Raw genomic sequence first — 27,233 nt, forward strand, 5'->3', positions numbered from 1 at the left:
AACTGACAGCACTCGTGGTGCAGCCAGAGCAAGCCTGAGACCTGCCCTGCCCTCCTTGTGCAGGGCTCACACCCAGCCCCGGTCGGGCCGCGAGGGCCAGCACACGGACCCGGCAGAGCATTGCCCCGCCGGGGCTGCAGGGACAGGCTGCTCCCCAGCCTCCCTGGGCACAGGCCCAAAGGACACCTGAGCTCCCAGTTCAGCAGGCCGTGCACTGCCCGACGGCCAGAGCTCCTGGCAAAGACGCCAGCACAGCTCTGCCACCCCACAGCCCTGCTTTGCCTCTGTACTCGCTTCCCGGCAGTTTTCATAGGGTGTTCTCCGCACAGAGTGACCCAGAAGGCGCTAACACCTCTGCTAGGCAGCACGAGGAAGCGCAACCTTTTAGCCATCGCCCGTCCTTCACCATCACCCGCCCCTTGCTGTGGGCTTCAGGGGAAATTGGCTCTCATTCACCGAGCCAGGCGAACAGCAGAGCCCACCCACGCCCTGGGGAGCTGCAGCACAGAGGTGGGCGCTGCATGCAGCAGGGAGGGCACGGAGCCCTGCAGCTCCCCTGGAGCACCCTGCGGGGAGGACGGGCCCAGCCGGCTCCACAAAGGTGCCCTCGCTGCTCTGCCTGACCACGCACAGAGCTGCTGGGCACTGCCATCACCACGAGAGCCCAAACCCCTCCTGTCCTGTCCCCAGCCAGCCACACCAGGGCTGTGGCTCCCCGAGGACAGGCTGGGCAGCAGAGCTGCACTGCTCCCAGTGCAGGGGGCATTCCCCTGCACAGCTCCTGCCCTCTGCATCCTGCCCCTCTGCGGCCTGCCACCACCCCACGGCGGCTGCAGAAGCGTTCGATGGTCACACACCTCCGGCAATGCCAGACACGATGGAGGCAACCCCGGAGGCAGGAGCCCCGCGCAGGCCCTCGATGGTTCGCTTTGACTGGTTGTTCAGGCGCTGCTTCAGCTCCACCTTCTCTGACTCCAGCTGGTCAATGTCTGCCTGAAGAGCATCCATGGTCTCTTCAAACTCCCTGGGGAAGAGCGCACACAGCCACAGGTCTAATCAGAGGTGCTCCCGAGGGGGAAAGAGTCGGGCAGAGCAAGACAGGAGCGCTCCCAGCTCTGTCACGGGTCTGGCTGCTGCTGTTTCAAGCACAAGCCTGCTGACTCGGGAGCTGGAGCCCCACCAGTCGGTACTGCAGGCTGCAACGTATCACCCAAAGGAAACGTGTGCCCATATTGAACCCAACTTCCCCTTAGCTGTTTGCCCGGCTTTTATCCCGCAGGACAGACCCCTGCGTAGGCTGCACCTCCCCACCTGAAGGCAGGATTGCTCTGCAAACAGACCGCGTGTGCAAGAGATCCTTGGACCACAGCGATGGCAGTAAGAACACGGCAGGACAACGGCCTTGTCCACAAAGGGTATTTGAACAAGGCCTTTCCCAGGATCCCTCTCCCAGCCTGAGCTCTGCTGTGCACCATGAATGCACCGGTTCCCCTGCGCATCCCCCCCCAGTATCGCCCTGCACTAACGCACAAACGCTCCCGGCCAGCCCGAGGAATGCAGGCTGTGCAGTCCCCATCAGAGACCTCCAGCAGCCAGCCCCAGCCCCACAAACCCCACCTCACACTTACTTCTCCTTCTTCTTGAGCAGCGTCTGGGTCTCATCCAGCTTTGTCTGTATCTTTTCCACGCGGTCATCTGCATCCTTGGACGCACTGTCCAGCTTCTTCTCCAGGAGGCTGAGGCGCACGTTGGCTTCGCTGAGCTCCTCGCCCTGGAGCAGCAGAAATCAGAGGGCTCAGGCCCTGGGGGTGGCACGTGCTAAAAGAGCTCCTTGTGGTGCCTGGGGGGAGCCTGCCCAGAATCCGCCAGTCCTGCCCACACCGTGCCTGTGCCCGGCACCCAGAACACTGGGGGAAGGCCGGGGCAGTCCCTGGCAGGGAGGCCCCAGGCTGCGGTCACACAGCAGGCAGCACCTCCCTGGTAACAGGGACAGTGCTTCCAGGAGATCTGACCGGGACTGCAGACAGCCAGCACCAGGGGCAACACGCCGCCTGGAGCACGGACGTGAGCGCTGCAGCAGCACTGCAGCTCCCCAGAGCCGGCAGAGATAAATGAGGAATGGCTCACCTTGATCTTGAGGGACTTTTTCAGCTCCTTGATGACTGTCTCCCTGTCCTCCAGCTTAAGCCCCAGCCCCTCAGCATCAGTGATCTCTGCCCGAAGAGCCGCGGCCCGCAGGTCAGCAGGTGGGGTGGGCTGCGACATAGACCAGGGGAACAAGATACAAATAGCGGTATTTTAAGAAGAATTGCGGTAATTGCAAATGGACCACATGACAAGTGGGGGACTGTTCTTGGCCTCCCTGTACCTGCAGGCCTCTGCCACCCATCCCCAGGTCTCTGCCCCCCTTGCACCCAGAAGACTTCTCTTGCCAGGGGACCAGCAGCAGAGTACCCCAGAGCACTGCCAGGGCAAGCGCCACGTGCTGAGCACATCAGCAGCTCGCTCCGTGTGCTCAGCACCATGTCCTCGTACCACCACCCTCGGGGCATTGCACCTCAGGATTTGTTCTCCCGAGGGTCACCATTCCCTGTGCCTTCACCACCACCAGTGTCGGCCCCTGGGGAAACCTCAGAGGCACCAAGACCTTGCAAAGGTCTTGTCTCCCTCAGCAGGATCCCGAGTTGTGGGGAATCAGAGCAGCTCAAATGCTCAAATGCCTGAAGCTCCTGCCGCAGACGAAGCCCACCTTGGTCTGTGGCCTGTCAGCATCGTACTCTCCCTCCTGCATAGCCGTGGCCATCTTGTTCATGGTTGCGATGAGGATGCTGCAGGACTGCCGCAGGCACTCATAGGGGTTGATGCCCTGGGTGCCGTAGATCTGCACAGGACAGGAAGGAAGCTGCAGGTGCCCCTCAGCCGAGCTCGCAGCCAGCGCTGCAGCCCCCTCCCGGCTCCCCACAAGGTGCCCCTTGGTGCGGCTGCAGCACGAGGCCAGCCGTGGGGAAGGAGAGCACAGAGCAGGGACCAGAGCGCTCTGCATTTCGGCATTCCCCGGCCACCTTCCAGGAGTTCACTGCCAGGCTCCCCGAGGCCCTCCCAGGCCCACGGTGCTCACGGGCAGGTCCGCAGCCCTCGGGGACGTGCGCCGGCCTCCCCCCGCTGCAGCAGGGAACAAGGGGCAGCCGAGGAGGGGGCTTCCCACCTGCTCGCTCGCCTTGAAGGCCAGGTCCTCCAGCTTCACCGCCAGCAGCCCCTCGTTCTCCGCCAGAGGGGCGATCATCTGCGCCCCGGCCGCGGCCACCTCCTGCAGCACGGCCACCACCCAGGTCAGGTGCTTGCGGCAGTCCAGCAGCGTGTCCGACACCTGGAGCCGGGCAAAGCGGGGTGGTCAGGGAGGGCAGAAGCAGAGGGGCTGCCCTCCAGCTCTCTTCCAGACACTGCGGCTCCCGGCTGCGCAACGCTTCCCTCCCTCTAGTTCAACAGGTCTGGCATTAAACACGCTTCTGAAGGATCACGAGGAAGATGGAAAACACCAGGAAAGACAGAAAGAAGCTCAAGGCTAGCAGAGAAGAGTAGCTTACAAAGGCCACATCTCCACCCTGACTAGAACGTAAAGCCCAGAGATACTCCGTCCCCGTGCTGCTGCTTGGCTCATGCAGGGCACGGCCTGCCAGCATGCTCCCTCCGCGGAGCCGGCAAGGAGGAGAGCAGCGAGCTGAATGCTCTTGGTGCCAGCCCAGCCCGCAGCTCCCAGCACGTGGCCGTGGCCCCACAGGGAGCAGCACTCGGGCTCCCTGCCTGCTGCCCAGCTCACCTGCTGCCCAAAGCCCAGCGCCGCGGGGATCCCCGGGGCGTCTGTCCCCGGCATGCGGCGCCTGATCTTCTTGCAGAACTGGCGGATGTCGCTGCACGAGGTCTCCAGGTCCTTGAGGAGGATGGCGAGGTCGGACGCCTCCTGCCCAGCCTGAGGTGCAGTGAAAGGACCTCAGGAAAACTGACCGAGGGCCCATCCGTGGGGGAACCCAGCACCACCCAGCAGAGCCAGCGCCGGGCACTCCTACCTGCAGGAAGGCTCGCAGCCTGCACACCTCCACGCCCATGCAGTCCAAGGCACTCTGGGTGAACTGCGGAGCACAAGCACAGGCACCGTGAGCTCATGGCAACGGAGACCAGGCAGGGCAGCTGCCCTAGGACAAGCTGGGGCTTTGGTCTCGGGTGTCTCAGGACAAGCCCTCTATATGCCACGCTGCCAGGGCTCCAGGTGTTCCGGGAGAAGAGAAGTTTGAGGCACTGAATCAAGTTTTGCTTTACTCTGTGGGGCACAAGACACCCCTGCTCCCCTCTGAAGCCCAGGGAGTACAACGGCTCGGGAAGCACGACGTTCCCTCCCAGACACGGGGCTCCCTGCACCCTCCTCGCTGCTCTTCTCTCCCGGGAATGTCTGCAGGGCAAGGGGCCCGGGTTGCCCTCCCCTTTCCCTGAGCTGGGAACCTGCAGCGTGGCTGTGCTGCCCCACAGTGCCTGCGAGGGGAGGCGGGGGCAGAGGGGCACCTCAACTCACAGAACGATCTCAAGGGATCGGGGGGGCAGAGGCAGACAAGAAGCGACAAGGACACTCAGGTTATTTGGCACCACCTCACCTTGATGTGGTCAGCCAGCTGCATCGTGCAGTCCTCAGCCTGGTCGGCCAGGTGGATGCTGTACAGGTGCTAGGTGAAAACAGATCAGCACAGCAGAGATCATCACCCCTCCAAAGTTTCCACACATGCAAGCAAATAAACCGAATGAGGAAATACGTAACAGGAACAAACACCGAGGTTTTGGCCTAACTTTCAACTGAAGCGAAACCTCCTGCAGTGACCCCCGCCAGATCCCCTGCCAACACCCTGCCCCCCGACCGAGCCGACAGCCTTTAGCCCAAAAGGGTCAGTGACCCTGACCCGCCTGCAGAGCTGCAGGAGCCTGGGACGGGGGAACCACGTCCCTCCTGCCCGCATCCTCCCGGGGACAGAGGACACAGCCCCCAGGTGACAGTGTCACAGGCTCACGTCCTGCACGCTCTGAAGGTAAAAAACACCCAAAGGGAACCGCTGCCCGCGGGCTGATTTGCAGCTTACCCCGTGCCACAGACAGGTACCTGATAGTACTTGATGGCTTTGGTCAGCGGCTCCACGTTGACCGTCTCGTCCAGTTGGTCCTTGTGCAGCAGCTCGATCAGGAAGTCCAGGGAGCGCTCGTGGACGCTCATCTCGGGGTACAGCATCCCCACCTTCTTATACACCTCAACGCTGCACTTGTTCAGCGCCCTGGGAAGGGAACACAGGCACAGTCAGCCGCTCCGGGACAGGCGCACGCCCCGCACGGCACCGACAGGGGCTGTGCTTCTGGGTGCCGACCCCGGAGCACTCGAGGTGCCAGCCTCAGCCAGCAGGCGGACCAGCACGGGAGCTAGGGAGAGGCTGTGGGAGGACAAAACATCCGTAGAAAACCAGGGCATGAGACGGACTGCCGGGGAGCTGTAGGGAAAGGGAGCCCCAGAGCAGAGCAGTCCAGTCTCTAAGGAGACACGAGAAGATCTGCCACCCAGCACCAGCAGGACCCCTTGCAATGGAAGGGGTTCAGCAGTCACGCTGGCGCAGGAGCTACGGGATCTTTCAGCCCTCTACTTCAACGTGAGCCGCCTTCCTGGGAGCAAATCCAGGCACACCTCAAGGTGGAAGCTGTGCCTCGCCACAGCTGTTTTTGTCCCCGAAGGCAAGAGCCAGCCCCCAAGGAAAGCCTCCATGCTGCAGCTATGTACGGCCAGGCCTTGGAGCACATTCACCAAGGGTTCAGTGACGCTCTGGGAAAGCTCTCCCGTGGAACTGAGCACGGGGCACCTGCGGAAGGGGGGACTGGGCTGCGGGGGGACAGACGGGGCTGGGAGCCTGAAGCCCAGAGTGAATCCCAGACACAATTAAGCTCAGCAAGAAGACTGTGATGTAGGAGAGATGGAAAATAAAAATCAATGCACCAAGGCTAATCCTGACCTAAAGACACGCAGACGCAGCTGAAGAATGAGCAATGCATGCTAGAGATTCGAGTCCCCCATGTGTCAGTTCTTGGGAAGAAAATGAGGAAGGAGATGCAACAGAAGCGACCACCCCACCGCAGGGCAAGACACGGGGCCCCTCAGCTTTTTTCCAGCCTGACTGCCCAAACTTCAGCTCCAGCAGGGTCCGGGCCCTGCTGCGGGGCTGCGGAGCTCCATGCTTCCAGACGAGCTCTGTGCTTGCAGAGGGTGAAGTGGGTGGGAACGAGGGCTGGGGGCAGCTGGGTACTCACTGCTCGTATTTGTGCAGCGTGGCCTGCAGGAGGCTCAGGGAATACACCAGCCCTGCAGCAAAGCTCAGCTGCTCTCCCGGGGCGCCCCGGAGGCCGGTACGCTCTGCGCAGTTCTCGTTCAGATCAAACTTCTCCTGAGCTTGTTTGCTGATCAGCTCGGCCTGTTGGGGGGGACAAACCTTCAGAATCCCCCTTTGCCCGCTCTGACCTGTCCCACTTAGTCACGGACCTGACAAACTGCCCCCTGCACCCCTACCCCCGGACAAGCAAGCTTCCTGGGGAAGATTTCTGAGTCCAGAGGGAGAACAAGAGGGACAGCAGAGAGCCAACCAGCCCGGTCAGCGCTGCAAGACACCAAGGCTGACAGCCTGCCCTGCACTGACAGACCCGAGCCACTGGCATCACAGACGAGTGCTCCAGACACCGATCTGTCACTGCCTGGAGGCAGCAGTTTCTGCTCCCTCCTCCTCCCAGGCAATTTTGAAAGCTCTCAAACAAGTAAATGTTCAAAATGCCAAAGTTACGCGGGACAGAAAGAAAATCTCCCCCAGAGCTGTGGCACAGCCACCACCTCCTGGTTAGGCCCGGTGGGTTTGAAGATGCTCCAAGCCCCATCAGCCCAGCCCAGGAGATAACCCCAGCCCAGAGCTTCAGCGCAAGAATTAACGCGAGCTCTCGAGGAAGCCTAACCCCCAGGGCAGGCTGAAACCGTGGCACCCGTCCCACCTTGCAGATGAGCCGAGGGATGAGCAGCAGCACCAGGATGCAGTCGTGGTCCCCTCCGTGGCGCAGGAAGCTGTCTGGCATGAAGGAGGTGAGGAGGGAGACGTGCCGGTTGGCCTGCTGCACCTCCATCTGGCGCAGCTCCATCTCGATCGCCTGCAGCACACAGCCCAAGAGCCCGCTTGGCCCCTCTCCGGCTCAGCGCGTCCCAGCCCGCTCAGTGCAGCAGGGACCCGGAGCCTCCCTGCTCCTGGGACACAGCTACCCCCACTCTCCCTGCCTTATCACTGCCGACTGGCTGCCCTGTGGAAGTGCCCGGGGGCTGCTCTGGAGCTCTGGCCCCAGAGAAGTCAGGGTACACCACGCCGCTGTGCTCACAAGCGTTCTTCCTTCCCAGCCAGCATTCACAGTGGGATAAAGAACAATGCTAACACTGCCAGCTCTGAGCATGCTTTCAGAAGAAAACATCCCTTTTTGCACAGCGGTGAGCATTGGAGAAGTTTGACGTTTCTGCTGGGAGAAGGGCACCCGCTGTCCCCCAGCGGCGACAGCTGATTTGTATCACACCAGCCCCCCCCAGCCCCGCTGCCGGGCAGCAGAGGCAATGAAAATATCTCAGGGCCTTTCGGGTGCAGCACGGCCAGGAGCAGAGCAGGACAGTCTGCACTGGCCTGTGCCAACCCACTGGCACACAAACCACACAGAACCAGAGATGGGTTTTTTCTTGATCAAACTGCTCTGCCCCATTAAGCCTTCCCTGCCCGCGTCCACCCTCACACCAGTGACAGCCTGTGTCCCCCGTGCTGGGATCTTGCTCCCCCCATCACGTGCCCCGTATTCCCCCCAGATCCCAGCAGCTGCCTCAGTGTTTCCACTGCTGGCAGGAGCACCACAGCCCAGCCCCAAGAGCTACCCCAGGGCCAGCCCCACCACGTGTGGGGGGGAAACCTGCCCTGAGCCCAGCACCCGCACACTTCAGGAGCTTGGCGCACAGGCAAAGTGCCCTGCGCCCAGTCGGCGTGCCTGGCACACAGCTCTCCTGCTGCCCCTACCTTCGCGTGGGCTTTTGTCTCCGCAAACTTAATCTTGAAGTCAAACATCTCGGGAGGAGGCTGCTGCTGTTTCTCAGCAGATGCTTCTTGCTGACTCATGAGTTCTCGGTTCACATCCTGAGCACAGAAAGAAGCTGCTGTCAGACAGAGAAAACCGCTGCGGGAGAGGTCTGCAACCCCACACCTCTGCAGCACACCCACGCTCAACCTCCACGCGCCCCCTTCTCGGGTAGGGCGGGGAGAGCTCTGGGGGCTCATTGTGCAACACACACAGTGATGGATGAACGTCAGGAGGAGGAACACGAGCACTGTCCAAACGCTCCGTTGACACCAAGCTGTACGACAGCCAAGGAATCCACACGGACTCATCGCCCGTCTCCTTTGCACCGCCAGCAAAACCGAGGAGAGCCAAGAGCAGTGCAGGAACAACCCCACGCTATCCCGGCCTCTCCAGGACTCAGTTCCCAGCCTGGAGCAGAAGCAGCTCAGCAGAGGACAAGGCCAAAACGCCCATGTGGTCAGCGCTGACTTCAGCAGCCGCCAGCAGGGGCTCTGCCAGCGAACTCCCCCTCTGGGTGGAGGCCAGAGGGCCAGGCCTGTCAGAGGTCACGCCAAGCACGTGCAGCCTGGCGCTGCTGCAGGCTCAGGGAAGCTCCCTTCAGAGCCCGCTCTGCAGGCCATCAGCCATCTGTGTGCTGCCCACCTCCACACGAGAGGAGAAGTACCTGCTCCCACCATCCCATCCCCAGGGGCCACCTCCTTTGGGAACGCTCTCGCCCACGCGTGCTGCCTCCCTGTCACTGAGGTCTGCTCCCGAAGGACCTTGGCGCCAGGGGAAGCACTCCTGGCTGGCAGCGCCTGCTCCCCAGCCCAGCCCCACCGCAGCGCTGAACGCACTACCTGGAGGTGAGCAGTCAGCTCTCTGTACTTTTTGATGGTCTGCTGGTAGTCGGCCACGGTCTCCTGCGCAGCCTCCACGCGCTTCTCCGCCTCGCGGACCCGCGCCGTTGCCATATCCAGCTGCTCCCGTAGCTCCAGCTCCGTCTCCCGGGCGTTTTCCTGCAGCTCATCATTCATCTCGTTCATGGCTTCCTGGCAACGGGGCAGCAGGGGACGCAGTTACTCCACAGCCTGGTGTTTTCGGAGCAGAGCGGAGGGGCGCCCTGGGGTGCAAAGGGCATGCCCCGCACGGCATACGGGCACAGCGCTCGGAAGCGGCACTGAGCACAATGCCTGTGGAGGCTCCCAGACCCCTCTGGCACCGCTGCCAGGCAGCTCCCAGCACCTCGGGCAGCCTCGCTGCCCAGTGAGAGGCTGCGCGGCCCTTGTGCCAGCCCCTCCGCACGGCAGGTGTGAAGGAGGCAGCGCAAGCACTGCCCCTTGTCCCAGAGGAGTTCGCCTTACCAGGTCCCCGACAGTCTCACGCAGCTCCCGGACCTTCTCCTCCAGGTCTAGGTTTCTCTCTGTCAGGGTCTCCACCATCTCTTCAGCGCCCAAAGCAGCATCCACCTGGAAGCACACACCGCATCACACTACAACCCAGCTGGAGAACGCAGTTTGAAGTCACTTTACACCACAGTGGGATCGCCCTGTGGGACATGGCTGGTGCGCCCCCCTCCCAGTAACAGAGAACACCCCCCCCCCAGGACAGCAAACACCTCAAACCAGCACAGCCAGCAGCCGGTCCTGTAGCCCCAGCAGGAAGGGCACATGAAAAGCAAGGCTTGGCTCTTACAGTTGTTACTGGCTCTTTAGCTGCAGCTCCAGGGCACAATGTTAAACAGCTTTGGGTCAGCGTAAATGATGCTGACCTTTGGGCTGGGCCTCTAGACTCATGACACAGGCCTTACCAAGCTCCCGAGGGCCTGGCAGGCGGTTACACACACACACACTTAACAGAGAACGGGTGTTGCAGTCCTTGCACTGAGGCATCACCTCTGCCAGCAGCCCACGTCTACATAACCCAGGCAACGCTCAGGTAGCGCGGGGCCAGGCCCCTCTGGGGGAGCAGTTCAGAGAAGCGCCCAGGCAGCTCTGCAGGGAACAAAGATCCACCCCGGGGGCTTCCTCAGGGCGGCCCCACACCCGCACCCACATCTCAGCCTGGCTAGGAACAAGCCTCACAACGACGGCCAGGCAGGGAGATTACACGGACCAGACCTCAGGGAGCAGCAGATCGCTGCTGGGAAGCACAACCAGCCTGCGCCCTACGCTCGGGAGCCACCCTCGCACCAAGCAGAGCCCAGCACAGCTCCAGGGCTGGAACAGCGTTTGCTTGTGAGTGCAGACCAGAAGTTAAAGTCCCTGCAGCAGTATCACCGAGGCTCTCCAGGAGTGATGGACAGAAAGAGCTGCGTGCCAAGAGGTGACCCAAAGCTGCCTGGCAGCAGCTGCCCGGTGCCCAATGCAGCCCCGAGCTTCCCCTCCCCACCCACCCTTCTGCCAGTGGACTCACCTGCTCCTTTAGCTCATCGACCGTTTTCTCTGCCTGCTTCACCTCTTCCTGAAGCTTCTCCCTCTGCTGGCGCAGGGACTCCAGCTCGGTGTTCTTCTTCTCCATTTGCTTCTGAAGCTTCACATGCTCCTGCTTCTCTGAGGCAGACAAGTCCCGCATCCTTCAAGAGAGCGACCAGACTCACCACAAGCCCAGCAGAGGCCAAGAAGCTGTCCCCTTGCAATACACCACTCCTGGTGGGCTTCAAGACATCGCCCCCCCATTTGTGCTGGCTGCCCACTGGCAGTGAGCTGCTGAAGAGCCCTGCTGACCTGCACGGACCAGCTGGGCACAGAGGTGAATTTTTAAAGCTTTCCCAAGGACGCTTGTAATGCCCAACCAGTGCCTGAGCCAGCACCTTCGGAAAAAAAATCAGAGCTACAGGGGCTGGAGGGAGCAAAGAAGGCAGAATGGGAAACAAACAACAGAGCACAGGTGAGACAGGGAGGAAGGAATAACTACACATGGGACGGGCTAAAGCACAGAAGGGAAGAACCAAGGGAGTAAAGAAAGACCAAGAGGGCATGGGTTCTCACAGGGAGCAACTTCAGCAGCAGCCTCCCAGCCTTTTGGGGTGACGAGCGGTCTCCTACCTCACTAGAGCTTCCTTGAGTCTTGCATTTTGCTCTTCCAGCTGTTTGACTTGGTAACTGGATGCTGCTCCATCCGAGCCTGGAGTGGAAAGGAAACATTATTCTGCTCGTGCAGAAACATCAGCTGCTAACCAGATCCAGATCCCTCAGCACAAACGTGACAGCACGAGCACCAGGAGGAGGACAGCTACGTCACACCACGGGGAAACCCATCTCCTCCTGCACCTGCGCAAAACAAGCCTGGTGCCTAACACCGGGCTCACAGGCTGACAGAGTCCCCTGATGCCATCGAGGCCGTCGGTGCAGAGGGAGAACCACCGTACCAGCCCCGCTGGGCCATGGCACAGCTGCACATCGCCGGGTGCAGCGAGTGCTCTCAGCTCTCATCTCAACCCTCCTGGCCCCCAGGATTCAGCGAAACCAAACTCAAATAAAAAGACATCGCTCACTTCAGCAACGTCCACGTGTCCCTGCAGGCTACTGCTGTCCTCTCCACATTCTTTCCTCTCCCTCAACACGTCCATCTTTGTCACACCCCTCTGCCTGCATGCCTGATCTTCTACGGGTTTGATTTATTTCAGGTATAAATACAAGTATTTATACATGCGTAAGTGCATGCATAATGGCTGGCTCGTTTCCTGCTGTGTGTAATTTTTAAAGCTCACCTTGAATACAAAGAGCTACAAAGGCACAGGGGAATCAAATCAAGGGCAGTGCACGGGTTTTGAAGCTATGCTCAGTGCAAAGCTGGCAAGTTGGATCTAAAATCAGTGAGCATCAAAAGCAGTTACGTTACCGATCACATGAAGTATGCCCTACTCGCAACACCTTTTGGGGTGGGATCCGCTGTCCCCAGAAACAGTAACGAGTTTTAAAACTAAGCCTCTGGCATTAAACCTGAGCCTCCCCAAGCCCAGGACAAGAATGCTCATCCCCAGGCTCAGAGAGCAGCAGCTCGATCTCTGCCTTTGCAGCGAGGCCGGCGCCCGGCTGAGCATGACGCTGAGCTGCTGCCCTGCCCTGCCCAGGCGTGGCGGTCGCTCCCTGCCGAGCAGGGCCGGCAGCAGAAAGCCGCGGCGGGTGCCAGGGAGGAGCCGCAGAGGCCAAGCCTCAGCCCCGCTGCGATCGGCGGTGAGGAGCCACCGCAGCTCCCCGGCAGCCACCGGCTCTCCCCTGCCGAGGGGCGCCCCAGCCAAGCCCACCCAGGGCTGCCTTCCCAGCTCCTCTCCCACCTTTCTCTTCAATCTCGTGCTTCAGGATCTCCAGGTCCATGGTGAGATATTCCACCTTCTCCTTCAGGGAGTCCACCTCCTGCTGCAGGGACTCTGCTCGCTCCTCCGCCATCTCCTTGTCCAGGGTCGCCATTTCAATCGCGTCGGCGGTGTCTGCCATCTCCTCCATGTAGCGCTCCTTGGCTTCCAGGGCATCTTTGGCTTCCTGTGGCCAAGCACACGCAGGTGAGACCATGCCTTGGATGCCCAAGGCGGTGATGAGAGCCCTCTCACGAACCATGAGCCTCAGACGATTACAACTCTCACGGCTCTCCCAAAGGGAACGAGTCCAACTGACAAATTGTGTCGGGGCTGAGAGGAGAAGGCCCATCGCCCGTGCCCCCCAGCGTCCATCTCCCCTCTCCCAGGAACCTCTCCCTCCATCAGAAGAGCCCAGCAGGAACAGCCCCACAGAAACCACTCTGCAGGCGAGGGGAGGGGGGCGTGAAGAGAGAAGAGACCTAGACCTGCAGCACTTGTACTGGACCACACAAACAAACAGATCGCTGGGGAAACAAAAGGAGGCGGCACCGGGACAAAACAGCGCAAAGAGCAGAGAGAAGAAAAAGCTCATTTCTCAGCGCCGCTGGAGTGCGGCCGACTGCCCGAGAGCACCGAGCTGCAGCGTGAGGAGCGCATCGCCTGTCCCTGGGGAGCAGAGCGAGCAGTAATCACCAAACGGCGGACACCCAGTGACACCCGAGGCAGGGCTGGGCAGGGAGCCGTGATTGCCTAACTCGGGCGAGGACAGCACAAAAGCCAGCTGGGAGAAGGCAGCCTAGAGCTATCGTTAGAAGGAGACAAGTCTTCAGAAGAAGGGAGGGATCCAGGAACCCCTCACCTGGGGGGTAAGGACACCACACCCCAGCACGAGCTGGCACAGGGCTCGTGGGCACAGTGCAAATCCCAGCGGCTCAGCACCTTCCCCTGCTGAACCACGACAGCAGCAGCAGAGCCCGATGGAGAAATGCTTCTCCATAAGGAGCAGCGCCCAGGGCCCTCAGCTCCCAGCCCTGGGGCCTTCACTGGCAGCGACTCTCACCAAGCTACCCTGCAGAGCAGGAGCTCGAGATTCAGCGTTTTAGCTAAAGGGAGAAGAATTTTAACAAATTGAAAGTCTACAACAGACAAACAGGACTGGGAGCCTGCTGGAGGGAGGAACTGACCCAGAGCACATAAGGAAAGGAACGGTGGAGATCCCCCCCAGGTATTTATACACACTGATAACCCCCCCAGCCCTAAGCCCTCCCTGACACCGTCAGGACGTGCTTGGCTCCCACAAGGCTCCAGAGCACTGGACCATCCAAGCGCTGTGCAAGAACAGCTCCTGAGACACTCTAACTTCCTTCAGCCCAGCTCCCAGATAGAACCTGCACTGATCATTGACTCAGCACAACGAAGCAAAGCTCGTGTCACTGCTGTATTTATAACACAGCCACGCTGGGATGGAACTGCTGTACGCGACGAGCACTGTGCAAGGACACTCGGCCCACTCTCAGAGGGGAATCCCCCAGCATAACACAGGAGCAAGCAAGAGGGAGGACAAGATGACTCCTCACAAACATCAGAGAGTCAAAGACAAGAGTGCAGGGCAAAAAAAACTCCTTCATGGAGGAAATTAGAAGCAGCATGGCAGTTTCAAGAAATCTGTCAAGACATCCAGGCACTGGGACATCAGGGAAGCTTAGGCCTGCACAGCCGGCATCGGGGGAGATGAGCAGGTCCTGCTCCGTTACCGGTGGGCACGCTCCTACAGGGCTGGCTGCCGCAGCTGCATCGGAAACCTCAGCACCTGGCAAAGCTTTTAAAGCTGCTGGAGCCTACTGGCTTCTGAACTGAGCTCCAAGATCTCCAGGCTTCTCCTTCAGACTTCGAAGGTGGGAACAGCAGTTTACCAGTGGGTTTGGAATCTTAACGGTGCCATTCCCACAGCTCTGGCAGAGCTGCAGCAGCAGATTAAACTGGAGAAAGGCAGCTGCTGCCACACGGGGACACCTACGCTGCACGGTCAGATGGACGACCTGCTCCTCAACCATCACACTCTCCATTCCCAGCTATTAAAGGAAACCGCCCCTAACCCTGTCTTGTCTTACCCTGCACAAGACTGACAGAGGAATCGATTTGTGGATAGCGCAGACATTCCTGCCTCAAGCTGTCTGACAGATGGGTCAGGCAGGCAGCAGAAAGCAAAGCAATTCCCATGGTGCACAAAATCTGATACCTTGACAGGCCTGTGCAAGGTCCGCCCAAAGGCTGTCTGCTCTCACAGCTAGCGTGGGTAAAGAAGGAAGCTATCACTCCAGCTCCAGGACAAGCTGCGTGCACTACTGCCACGACGCACCAGATGTAGTCGGCACCCACGCGCACATGGTGAATTAAACATGCAGTGTAGTCTGACTGCACTTGGCATTTGCACTGGCAGCTCAATACCTAAATCAATATTTACGTTGGAGAGAACAGCGATAGGTGAGGTCAGAGGCCATTTTGCAACCCTGCACGTATTCAGAAGGCCAAGAGCCAGGACAGTCCACAGTTTAATACTAGGATATTAAAAAAACAGAACAAAACACACAACTCCCACCCAAAACAAACAAATCATTCTCAGCAATTGAATTAGCCCTGGGATCGCTCCTCCCTATGCCAGCCCCAGCATCGTGGCTGTGTGGCTCCCCAGGGCTGCCCACCTTTTTGGCCTCCTTTAACCGTTTCTGGAGATCAGCCTGTTGCTCTTGCATTTTGCTCTTCCATTCCTGCACCTGCTCCAGCTGGATCTTGTACTTCTCGAGCTCTTTAAGCTTTGCTTTGTCTTCATTTCTTTTTATCTTCAGAGTCTCCAATTTTTCCTCCAGGTCCCTGACTTGAGAACGCAAATTTTCCTCCTCCTGCAAAGTCAAGCAAAGAATTACCAGAGGGAACAGGAACGTTCTTTGGAGAGACCTCCAAAGACATTGATCTAACCCACTGAGAGCAAAACCTCAGAACCTGGCCCAGTCACCCGCCTGTAGCTTGGCATCATTACCGGGGCACTTTTAGAAGAGCGCATCACTCCGCACTTGCAGCTACGGAGTTATCTATTCAACCTGCTGATTATTTCTACACAGAACTCGCGGTAAGTGTTCCCCTTGACACTGACAGAGGCTGGCTCACACATGATGCTGAGCACCTTGCCACTGACTTCACCGGGAACTAAGGATGCCCGAATCGTTTAACAAAAGTAGATAAATAAAACCCGAGGCAGTAACCCGCCCACATTCACCCTGCGGTAACTCTCCTCCTCCCCCTAGGGTCGCAGCAGAGTTATGGCACGCAGGAAACATCTCCACGAAGAGCAGATCTCTCAGAAAGGTTCCACCACAGCAACGTGTGCAGCGTTACAGACAGAGCAGCCCGTGCTTTTAGTTATTAGCGTGTAACCCAAACGTGCAGACACACCGGTGGGGCACATCACAAACCGTGCTCATGCCACACGCTTGCTGTGCTCCGTGGGAGCTGCTCCCCTCTCCCTCCCACGGCGTCCAGCCTGCAGACCGAGGCAGACCTCTGAAAAAAAGGGGGTCTCGGCCACCGAGGGCTACAGGGGCAAGCCTGGCACAGGCCTAAAGCTGGGAGTGCTGCTGCCTGGAGGCACCAAAGCCAAAAGCTGCCTGTGCTGCGAGCCCCAGCGCAGCTCACACAGCAGCCAGGGTCCCCCAGGGATCCCGCAGCTCCCAGCCTGAATCCGCTCCTGCTCCCAGCGGATTTGGGCTGTCAGAAAACCGCCTACGCCTCGAGTGAGACAGGGCCTGAGGCGGTGCTGCCTGATCCTGGTCGGCGCTGGGCCGGGAAGGGCTGCACAGGGACACAGCCGGAGCCCGCAGCGTTGTTTTGTGACCAAAGTGGCTGAAACTAAAGCTGGTGCGTGGGGAAGGGCCCCAGCCCCGAGGTCTCCAACAAGCCACAAATGCTGCCCCCTCGGGGGCCGCATCCCACCCGGCTACGGCATCTCCCTGGACAAGCCTCCTGTTCTCTGGGGAAGGCCCAGTGACCGCCCTAAAAAGCGGCGAGGTCAGCGCCGAGTTTCCAGCGCAGGCGGCTGGGCTGTCACTGGGAGCTGCCTGCGGGGAGGGAAAACATCGCTGGAGCAGCACAAAGCCATAAGGGCATTCAGCCACGCGCAGGTTTTGCTGAAGAGCGAGTTAGGTCCAGGCAAAGCTCAGCCGCCCGTTACTGAGCCGACACAGCTCCACATGCACACTCCTCAAACCAGAGCCGCGGGGCGGCGGTCACCTGGCCTTCGGGGCCCACCCGGCCTTCGGGGCCCACCCGGGAGGCTGCCGAGGCGCTCTGGGGACGGAGAAAGGCCTCAGTTAGCCCGGCCTGTCCTGGAGGAGACGAGCGGGGCTCTGCGGTCAGGCCCGCGGCCACGCCGCGGAGGCCAGGCTGCTCGGGGCTGTCCGGCCAGGGCTGGCTGTCCCCGCGGACGAGGCCCCGCGGCCTCCCCAGACCCCTCCCAGCATCCGACCACCCTCACCCTGAGAACCCTTCCCCGGCACCCGCCGGGGTTTCCTCCGCTGCTGCTTACCTCACGCCCTGCCACCACGCGCCTGTGAGGAAAGCTCAGCGTCTGCATCCTTTAAAGAACACCCCGATCCCACCTGAGGGCCCGCCGTCCTTACGTTTTGTAGGTGAAGTTGCACAGTGCTGGGTAAAGCTCCCGGTCCCCACCCGGCCCCTGGGTTTCAGTCCCACTCCCCCTGCCTGCGGCTGCAGCCTGCAATCGGCACCGCCTGCACTGCCACCACCACCGGGGACGGTCCCAGGCTCCCCACCGCTGCCCACTCGATCCCACGGCAGGGAAACCTCATCCTGTATTTGCCAGGTCAGCTCCCACCGCCAGCTAAATGCTGACACCAGCACGCGGTACCTGGCTGTGAGCAAGGGCAGCAGAAGGGGACGCGGCCCTCCTCTCCTGGCAGGAGCCCCGGCTGAAAGCAGCCCCGTGGCTGAAGCTGAAGAGTCACAAAGCTGGGTGACATTAAGGAATGGGCTTTGAAAAAATCCCACACGTCAAACAGCGCAGGAAGACCAGACTGCTCTGCTGCTTTCTCAACCCTGGACGTGCCGCTGTCACCAGCGCTACCACGCAAATAGTTTTTGCAGACTTTCCGTAAACCTGGTACCACAACCCTCCGGGCCAGGCAGGGCTCGGGGGAACGGCAATATCCTTCCTTCCTTCCTTCCCACCCGCTGGTGACTCTTCCAGCCGTTTCCTTGACACACAACCTCAGAGCAGGCTCTCTGTCCTCTCACGCTATTAATTCCTCACCCTTGTGCCCTAAATCTTTCACGAGCTCTCATTTTAACTAATTAATACAAAGCAGGACGGAAGTAATGAAAAACTATTTTAAAGAACAAAAATGGAATGACTACGCAGATATAATTATTAGAAAGACCCAAGCTAGAGAAAGACGGGTCCTCCCTAGGGGTCTGTGCACCTGAAGGCAGCAGTGACCCAGGGCGCCCCTCCTGCCGGCCTGCCCGCTGCGGGTTGCTGATGCCGGTGGGAGGACACGGGCCGCGTCCCAGCCCTGTGCCGGACACATCAGGGGCACCCCCCGCACCGCCGAGTCGCAGCCTCAGCCCCTCGGCGCGTTCCCTGGGGGTGGTCTGACACCACGTGTGTCCCACGGGGACCCGGGAGGGAGAACGCACCAGGAGCCGAGCGAGGCCACGGCACCCTTTGTTTCTCCAGCGCCTTCCCGGGTCTGGGCCATCAGCCTCTGCATCCGGCCCCCGCCACGCTGGGCCCGCTGCCCCCACAGCCCCGGCTGCCTGCGGGACGAAGCCTGGCAGGCCCCCACGGGGCGGGCACACGAGCCCTGCACAGGGACCACCGCCGGCCCATTTCCCTCCTATGAGTGCCGGGGGTGTTTTCTCCGCTCCTCTCCCCCACACCGACCGCAGCCGGCGCCGCGCCTTACCTTGGTGGGCGAGGGAACCATCGGTGCCACGGGCGAGGTGAGGGAAGGAGACGGGATGACGGGGGCCACCAGCGGCGTCTGAGCGGGCGTGCTGGGCTCGCTGCTGCTCATCTCCCCGCCAGAGGCAGAGGCCGAGCCCGAGGGCCCGGCCGTGCCGCTGGATGCTGCGGAACTGGCGGTCCGGGTGGGCTGCAAAACAACGCGGGCAGAGGAGAGCATCAGAGGAGCGTGTCTCGGGGGAGAGGGGGCTTCCACGGCCAGTCTGCCCCCCTCACACCTCGCTTCAGTCCTGCCTTCCTTTCACCACGGTGTTGGTCCATTGCCACCACCGTCCTTGAGACCCACATTTCCAGCACAGAGGGAACCCAGAATAAAACTTCAGAGGTGCTTTGGGCTCTCGCACTCCTTGGGCACTTACTGGCTGCAATAGGAACGGAGCGGGAGTTCGGGCAGCGCAGTCCCATGCAGGCAGGGGGGATGCCCTGGGAGAGGGCTGAGGTTGGGCACAGCTCGCCCAGATGGCAGAAGGGGCTCAGCAGGGCACGGTGACAGGGGGACGGTGACGGCAAAGCGCCTCTGGCTACGCTGAGCACATCCATGACCTGGTTTTACCGAGACCTGCACTGTGCTGAGGATGAACAGCACTCTGGAGATTTCCCAGCAATAAATTCTGTGGGTTTTATGCTACAGAGTCTGACTTGAGCAAAATTCGTAGATAATCAGTTGCTGAAGGGAAGGTAAAAGTTTATTATGCCACTACCATAGCTAAAAAACAAACAAAACCACAGATTTTTGTCTGTGCACACGAGCCCTGCTACAGGTCGGACGCAGCAGTCCCTCTCCTCCCTCCTGTAGTAACAGGGACAATAAGCGGTTGCCTTACAAACTATTCCCTTGTGCTACCACATCTGCCCTGCTGCTGCAGTCAGACTGAGCGCCGTGTTCCTCTCGCTAAGCCCAGCCGCAGGCACTGCCTTCGCCCATCGGGTGAGCGTGCAGACCGAAGGGACTGAGGGGGGTCCTCAGCACTGTCTGCAGACGGGACACGTGCCCGGGGCTTTTGGGGTTCCAGCTGCGGAGGATGAGACAGCAAAACCCAAAAGCGCACAGAGCCGGGGGCCGGGCAGCTCTCGCCCCTCTGCACCCTGTGCAGAGGGCCGCGGACACGGGGCTGCCGCGGGAAGGGGCTCGTGCTGCGCCCAGCTCGGGCACGGGGATGCCGCTGGCAGCGCCATGGGGACACTGCAGCAGGCTCCTAAACCTGCGTCCTCTGCTTGCAACTGGGCTGTGGGCACAAAGCAACGGATCCTAGGGCAACAGGCGGACAAAATGAAGAGTACCAAGGGTTCACCAGAGCCCAGTGGAACCTGAAGAAGCAGAGCGGCAGAGCCGCTTCACCAGCGCTTACGGGGCTGCTAACCGCAGGCTGGAAAGCCGGCAGCGAGGCTGGCTGCATAACCCAGGATCGGGGTTCACCCGATCGGCCCCTCATGGGCTGCACGGCTGAAGCACTCGTCTCCATGGCACCTAACACCATGTAAATTAATTTCCTGAGTGTTTTACTCCTCAGTCTTGGCTTTTTGGTGCACTGCAGTGTCACAAGGCACACAGCTCACCCAGGCTGGCAAGGGATGAGCACTGAGATGGGCACGGCCCGGGCAGCACCGCTCCCGCCTGCTAAAGCAGCACTAGGAACAGGGCAATCACCCGCCCTGCTGCAGCCGGGTCTTCTGCAGACTCTTTGCTCATTTTGGCCAAGCCTGGCCCAGCCGCGGTTGACAAACGCCCCATGGACAGGCGGGCTCAGCCTTCCCTCCTGAGCACGGCCCCCGGGAGCAGACCCCGTGGTGCCAAGCCACTCATGGGATCTCCAAGAAACGTGACACTCAGAACAAGGAAGTTCTCGTTCCTGCTGCTCTGGGGATTACAAACACTTCACAGAGCGAGCTTTAAGCTTCTGCGGGCAGGGAGAAGCATCGCCCGGGGACACACCCGGTGCGGCTTAGTGGTGCAGAGCCCGCTGACAGCCTGGCGGCTGGGGCCCGGCAAGGTCCCGGGGATGCGCTTGCTGCCAGGAGGACCACAGGGCAGCGTGTCCTGGCACCCCTAGAGCCCCGAGCACAGTTACTGCACAACCCTCACCAGTGGTTCCCACTGAAACCAGTGGCCCAGGACGAGACCTGCCTGCTGACCCCATCGGCTGTGAGCCCGACCAGAACAGGGTGCGATGCTCGAGAGGGGCCCTCGGTGCCGTGGGGTACCCGCTGGTCAGCACGGGCAGCAGCTCTGATCTCAACATGCACGGATGGCTTCATCTACCTTCCTGCCCGGTGTGGGTGTAGGATCACAGGAGTGGGAGGTCACGCAGCACATCCGCTCCCTGCTCCTCCCCAGCACAGGCAGCACATCACTGGAGGGGGGCAGTGGCACAGGATCAGCGGAGAGCTCTCCTGGACTTGCCTGGTAAGGGGCAAGCTCCCAGGTGGGACTGCAAGCTGGCCTGAAATCCACAGCAGCACACCAAAGCTGCTTACCTTGAGCTCACTTCTCTGCCTCGCTGTAAATGTGTCGCACAGGCCCGCAGCAAAACCCCTGCCCTGTCTCAGGCACGTGGGGCTTTACACTTTTAGACGCTTTAGAGGAAATTTTAACCTACAGGTTTTAACCTTGCAGACTGCTCATATACTGCTGTCACTTTTTTTTTTTACCCTTGAGGTCCTACCTCAGGTGGGGCTCTGGTCCTACAGTGCCCAAATGCCCGTTAATGGGCATTTTTTTCAAGGGACAGCCAGACACCTGGCAGCTGGGACCCCGGCTGCGCTGGGACGCAGTGGATCAGCTGCTGCCCTGCTTTGTGCTCCTTGTACATGTCAGTGAAAATGAAGCCCTCCCTGCAGAGTACCCTACACAGAAGAGATAAAATTGCTTATCGTTTACAAACCATAACTTGGCTATTGAAGAGCTCTTTGAGGTTTTACCTCCCTTGTTTGTTCTCATCTAATCATGTGCTGTGCTCCTTTGCAGGTCCTACTTGCTGGGGCAGACCTCGAAACGTGAGTGATTCTCTGTGCTGGAATCAGTGCAGTCCCAGAAGCTAGCTCTTACCTCCCTCCTCCCGCTGATAAACTCAAGATGCTGGAAAGTCTCCCGCATGAGCTAGCAACAGTCAGCGAGAAGCAAGTAACGACATTAACGGGGACACCAAGCAGCGTGCTCTGCCAGCCAGGCTTGGCATTAGTTCGCTGCCTTTAAGCTCCGCTCTGTTAGATGAGCTCTGGCTCAGAGCACCAAGTTTCTCAATACACAGCTTGCCCCAGAAGGCTGTCCCCAGTGACTCTAGAGGAGCACAGTCTGGTGAGCTCCTTCAGGTTCTGCACAAAGAAGGACAACAGCGAACGCACTTTGGGGTCAACACTCAACGAGTTCGTATTTCAGAAAACCGGAGATGCTCAACGCCCCCGGACCGCAGCTGCTGGTTCTCACCTTGGGCCGCCGGGCGGTGGTCTGGAGGGCAACAGGAGTAGAAGGCAGAGGAGGAGAAACATTCACACAGGGAAAGACAGGAGCAGAGAGACAGACCGCAGCAGCACAGCAGCAGATGCAGCAGAGAACAGGTAAAGGAAACAAAAGACATCACTGCAATTAGTGTGCGTGGCATCAGGTGTTGGTGCTCATTAACCCACGCTCCCAGCACAGCTCCAGGTGAAACCCTGCAAGCAGAGCCCCCAAGGAGACAGAGCCCGGCAGCAGCCCAGCCCAGCCAGCTCAGGTTTTCTGGCCCAGACCGCCCGGAATTCACCGTGCCCCAGCCCAGCTTCTCCCCCTGTAACATCGGTGCGGGACCACAGGGCTGGCTACAGCCCCAAACCCACGGATCCACGCAGGAGCCAGCCCCAGGACTCCAGCAGGCGCCCTGGGGGCAGAGGCTCCGTTTGCTTCCGAAAAGAGCTTCGGCTTTGCAGGCAAAACCTGGGCTGCCTGGGGTCAGCCTGGAAACGCGGCCACGTTCCTGCAGCACTGCTCAGGGCTCGCCGGCGTTCTGCTGCCGAAAAGGGGGTTTTGCTCAACACACCGTCTTTCCTAGAGAGGTCACAAAACTGTGAGATTGACTTTTTTATTAAAAGAAATATAGAAAAAAAAATTCCTCCCTCCCACCCTTTGTTTCTGAAGGCCCTAGAGCATCGCCAAACCAGCTGCCCACAGAGATGCCAGAGCCCCCGGGCTCTGCTGCTCTTTAGTCGTAAGATTTGTAGGCATAACATCTCGTGAAGCTTCTTCTCAAACGCTACATATTTTCGTCTCATTTCTGGAAACAAACACACCTGTAAGCTCCAAGGCAGGACCCTCTGCCCCCAACACACGCTGTTTGGGGCACAACACGGCAGCAGAACAGCCGTCACCCGCGCAGTGATCTCACGCCGCGCGGCTCGGCACGCCTTGCAGGGCAGTCACACGCGGGCAGGACCATCCCGTTAACAAACGCCGCGCCGCGACCGCCGCAGCAGCAGCCGGCAGCGCTCTGCCACCAGCCCGCAGTGGGGAGAGCCGGACGGCCCCGCACGCGGCGGGACGCTGAAGCCACCAAAACCGGGCACCTGCACCCTGCAGCAGCTCCGACGCCTGCACAGCAGCATCGGAGAGCGTTTGAAGCTTTCCACGTGCTGCTTCACCTCTCATCTCTCTTGTATCTCTCACCGTTACCTAACCCAGCGCGAGAAGTAGCCGCGAGCAGCAAGAAGCGCAGCCAGGCGCCAGGACCCGAGGCTGCAGACGCGAACGAGACGCCCGGCCCCTTCGCAAACGCTCGGGCGCTGCAGCGCAGCCCCGCACCGCGGCTCCTCCCGGCGCTCCCTCCCGCAGCACGGCCGCGCTGACCAGTGCTCCGCTGATGTTCAGGAGCAACGCTCGGCCTTCCACGGAGGGCCTGGAAAAGCCAGCCAGGAGATCTTGCAGCTACTCTTCCTTTTGTATATAGACTAGAACTGGACAGATTGCTGCTTCAAAATAGCTAATCGACAATGGGATTGCTTAGGCTAAACCCTGCTCTGCTCCATTCCAGTTTTCTACAAGGCTGCGCTCAACAGCAAGCCCACGTCAGCGCAGAGGGGAAGACGCTCATCTCCCAGATCTGCCAATTTGCAAACCTATCTGGGAAAACGTAACAGAAACGGCAAAAGCTGAAGACTCTCTGACAAACACCACGCTGACTTCGGAGCAGTAGCCCAAGCTTTTCCAGAGTAGGGCTTCTGTGGAAAGCCCTGCTAACTGAAGGTGACGTGGCGTGACACTAGGAGATCTGAAAGCCCCCCCAGGACCCCACGGCACCAGCAGGAACGCCACACAAGCGACCGCTGATCCCGCTCGCATCGCTCAGCCCTCGCCTGGCGGCTCCAGGTCCACGTGGGCGGGCAGAAGCAGAGCACCTTCCCCACTGCAAAGCGGATATTGAAGAACAGCAGAGACCTCCTGGTGATGGCCTTTAAAAGCCCGCCACGTTAAACGGCAGAGAGCAATCCTGGTCTCATGCCTCCTCTCCCAGCACGGCCTAGCGTAACGCGGAAGGTTGTTTTGGCTCCAGACCACGCGATGCCATGCCGCTATCAAGAGCCGAAGCGTCAGATCTGCGATGCGCCGGGCGAACGCCCCTTGCTGAGGGGAGGTCAGAGGAGAGGTCTGCTGCTCGGGAGGGCGGCCAGGCTCCCGCTGCGGCGCCCGTCCCCGCCACCCGCCTGTCCGCAGCACGCCCCGCTCCTCCGAGCCAGCGCTGCGAAGGCAGAAGTGCTCCCTGCCTGGAGGGGGCCGAAGGCGCTGGGGAGCCCCTGGGGCTGAGTGCGAAGGCCACCTGGAATAAAGGCAAGACCCTCGCACCTCCTCAGGGAGCAGCTGGGGTCAGCTTTCAGGCAGCAATTCACCATCTGTGGTCTCCAAAGCACTTGTAAGCAGCTTGCAGAGCGGTGCCCGGGCTGGGATGCTGGCTCCTCCTTCCCAGCCATTACCATCAGGTAGGTTCCAGCTCTCACTGCCTGCTCCCCACGCAGCAAAGAGCATCCGAGAGCAAGGGAGGCAGCACGACGCCCCCGACAGAGCACTTCCCACCGCGGGAGCATCGAGGAAGCCCTGCTCAGGAGCGGGGCTCAGGCCCTCGAGTTTCTGCCAGGCTCCAGAACCGGCTCCCCACGCCGTCGCTTAACGCGGACACTTTGTGACCTCCCGGATCCCAGGATGCTCTGCACCGGCCCATCGTGGCTATTAATATTTTATTTGGTGGTTCTGAACTCTGCTGCGTAATGTTGCTGCATAAACACTCGATGATGCTATTACACACCCTTCGCTCCCTGGGCAGCCCCACGCTCAGGAGCAAGAGCCGCATCCGGGGCTCGAGGCAGACTCGCTCGTATATAAACCCCGCATCCAGCCCGGCGAAACTCCCGGCTACCTCCAACTGCCCACGGCAGCAGCCGGCGTCACCCATGCGCGACGTGAGGCTGCGGATGGCAGGTCCCGGGGTGCTGCCCAGTCGGTTCCACCCGGAGCACGAGGGTCACAGCCCAGAGAACCGAGTGCTGGCACCATCCCGAGCGTGCCGCAGCTTTGCCCTCTGGACGAGCACGCCTGTGTTATCTCCTCGCGCCGGGCAGGGCCGGTACCGCCTCACCGAGGTCTGCTGCTGGACGCGGCTCACAGGGTTCAGGCACAGCGGAGCAGAGCTCTCCCTACACCACAGGCCCTGCCGCAGAGATTTCCTGCGTTGTCCCTGGGAGGCTTCTGGCAGTGGGCAGCCGAGGTCAGTGTGCGGCTCCTGCTGCATGGAAGCACTGCCCTTCCCTTCCCAGTGATCGCCCGGCGATGAGGAGCCGAGCGTCTTCCAGGGAGCGCTGGGCCAGAGCCCACCTGTTGGCGTCGCCCCCGTCACCGCCCGTGCAGCGTGACACCGGCGAGCTCCATCCCGGCTGCTTTCCCGGGGGTCCCAAGGCGCGCGGTGCTGCCGGGGGCACGCTGCACGGGATTTCAGCACGTTTAAACAAGCGGCAACGCCTGGCGCGCGAACCCTCCCGCAGCCGTCGCTCGAGGCAAAGCTGCGAGAGGAGAACCGAGAGCAAACCAAGCCGAGACCTTCCAAGGCTGGCGGAGGGGCCAGGAGGCCGGCCGGGCCTCTGCTGAGCGGGGCTGAGCCCCGCCGCGGGGGCGCCCAGAGCCTCTGCGGGACCCCGCGCCGGGAAGCGGACGGAGCGGGAGCTTCGCGGTAAGCCGGCTCCGGGAGGGTCCGAGCTGTGCTGGGGGTGCCGGGGGAGCGCCGGCCCCCGGCTGTACGGCGGTGAGAGCGCAGCGCCCGGCCGGTGCGGTGCGGCGCGGCCCTCCCGCTGCCGCCGCGCTCGCTCCGTGGCTGCCGGCGCTGCCGGGGCCGGCCCCGCGGGCACGCAGCGGGGCCCGGAGCGAGCTCCCGGCGCGGCGGGGCCGGTCGGGCCGACACCGGCACGCGGCTGGCGGCAGCTGCCCGGCGGCACCGGGAAGGGGGGGGGGTGTGAAGCCGTGAGCCCGGTGCCGCCGCCTCGCCCCGCGCCCCCCCGCCCGCAGCGGGCCCCGGCCCCGGCCCCGGACCCGACGCCGAGCGGTACCGGGGGAGGGCGGGGGGAGGCACGACAGCGGCTGTACCTTCCGTGCGGCCGGGGCCTGCCTCATCATTGCGGAACGGGCAGGCGGAGCGGGAGGGGAGAGGAGAGGGGAGAGAGGGGAGAGGAGAGGACAGGAGAGAGGAGACGAGAGAGGGAGCGGGCACGGCGCGGAGCTGCCCGGAGCTGCCGGCGGCGCCCGCCCGGCGGTGCCTGCAAATGGCCGCGCCCCGCCCCGCCCCCTGACGTCATCGCCGCCGCCACCGGGCCCCGCCCGCAGCTCCCGGTCGGGGGCGGGGCCCCCCCGCGCCGGGCCCGGGCACCGCCAGGGCGGGGGCGCCCCCGCTGCTCCGGGCTCCTCCCGGCGACGGGCCCGGCCCGCAGCCCGCAGCCCCTCCCGGCCCTGCCCCGTGCGGCCCCCGGCGGCTGTTTCCCGTGCCGCCACCGCCGGCAGCCCGCACCGGGGCCCCCCGGTCCCACCCCCCGCACGGCCTTTGCGCCCCGTGTGCCGACCCGAGCTGTGACCGGGACAACGGCCGGGCCGCGGTGCCCTGCCCTGCGCGCCCCCGGGGCGGGCCGGGTCCGGGCGCTGAGCGCGGCCCCGCGCACGGACACCGGGCCCTCAGGAGGCCCCCGGAGCCCCCCGGCGCCGCGGGCACCCCGCACCGGGCCGTTACCGCCCCGCAGGCCGAGGAGGGGACGCTGGGGGCTGCGGGCGGCCCCGAGGCCCTGACCGGGTCGGCGCAGCGGAGCGCTGCGGGCAGGCACGGAGACGTGCCGCCGCCTTACCCGGCCCTTCGGGACCCCCTCGGTTCGCGGAACCGAGCGCAGGCCTCAGCCCCGCTTCCTCCCGCAGGACGGACCCCGGCTGCGGGCACGCGGCGGCGGCACCCGGCCCCTCTGCCCAGCAGCCCCCGCTCGCCCCGTTCAGCTCAGCGGGGCCGTAAGGCACGCCGTGCGTCACAGCCTCGGCTCCCACGCGAGAGGCCAGCGCGCAGGAGCGGCCGTCCGTGTGCGACCTCCTGCCCTGCCGGGCTCACCCGTGAAACCGCGTGCCCCTGGTTGACGACGCGCTGGAAACTCTCACGGAGCCTTTGCTGAAAGCTTCCTCAATATTTACCAGTAAAGCAGCACATCCAAACTCTACGGCAGCGCCTTCTAGCACCCACCCTTCTGGGGTCCTGCAGTGCCACAGCAAGCGGG

The 27,233-nt window shown here is 61.6% G+C and overlaps 1 protein-coding gene across 10 annotated transcripts in view; it reads right to left on the reverse strand.

The window, feature by feature from the left end:
- Window positions 1–27,233, reverse strand: part of DCTN1 (dynactin subunit 1) — a 68,937-nt gene that overhangs the window by 3,619 nt on the left and 38,085 nt on the right. For 4 of the 10 annotated variants that reach the window (XM_083832797.1, XM_083832795.1, XM_083832794.1 and 1 more), the window contains 20 exons: window positions 21,904–21,924; window positions 18,421–18,609; window positions 15,145–15,342; window positions 12,422–12,626; window positions 11,190–11,268; window positions 10,558–10,717; window positions 9,507–9,611; window positions 9,003–9,194; window positions 8,103–8,219; window positions 7,054–7,206; window positions 6,328–6,488; window positions 5,141–5,309; window positions 4,644–4,712; window positions 4,065–4,127; window positions 3,818–3,967; window positions 3,206–3,367; window positions 2,750–2,881; window positions 2,128–2,256; window positions 1,629–1,771; window positions 858–1,024 (listed from right to left, as the gene is read on the reverse strand). In XM_083832797.1, the coding sequence (XP_083688923.1) occupies window positions 858–1,024; window positions 1,629–1,771; window positions 2,128–2,256; window positions 2,750–2,881; window positions 3,206–3,367; window positions 3,818–3,967; window positions 4,065–4,127; window positions 4,644–4,712; window positions 5,141–5,309; window positions 6,328–6,488; window positions 7,054–7,206; window positions 8,103–8,219; window positions 9,003–9,194; window positions 9,507–9,611; window positions 10,558–10,717; window positions 11,190–11,268; window positions 12,422–12,626; window positions 15,145–15,342; window positions 18,421–18,609; window positions 21,904–21,924 (2,764 nt within the window). Of the gene's footprint in view, window positions 1–857; window positions 1,025–1,628; window positions 1,772–2,127; window positions 2,257–2,749; window positions 2,882–3,205; window positions 3,368–3,817; window positions 3,968–4,064; window positions 4,128–4,643; window positions 4,713–5,140; window positions 5,310–6,327; window positions 6,489–7,053; window positions 7,207–8,102; window positions 8,220–9,002; window positions 9,195–9,506; window positions 9,612–10,557; window positions 10,718–11,189; window positions 11,269–12,421; window positions 12,627–15,144; window positions 15,343–18,420; window positions 18,610–21,903; window positions 21,925–26,073; window positions 26,198–27,233 lie in introns of those variants that run through there. The other 6 variants (XM_083832800.1, XM_083832799.1, XM_083832798.1 and 3 more) reach the window with 3 other exon arrangements.

Source organism: Anser anser (genome assembly GCF_964211835.1).
Source record: "Anser anser genome assembly, chromosome: 4".
Taxonomy (NCBI): Eukaryota; Metazoa; Chordata; class Aves; order Anseriformes; family Anatidae; genus Anser; species Anser anser.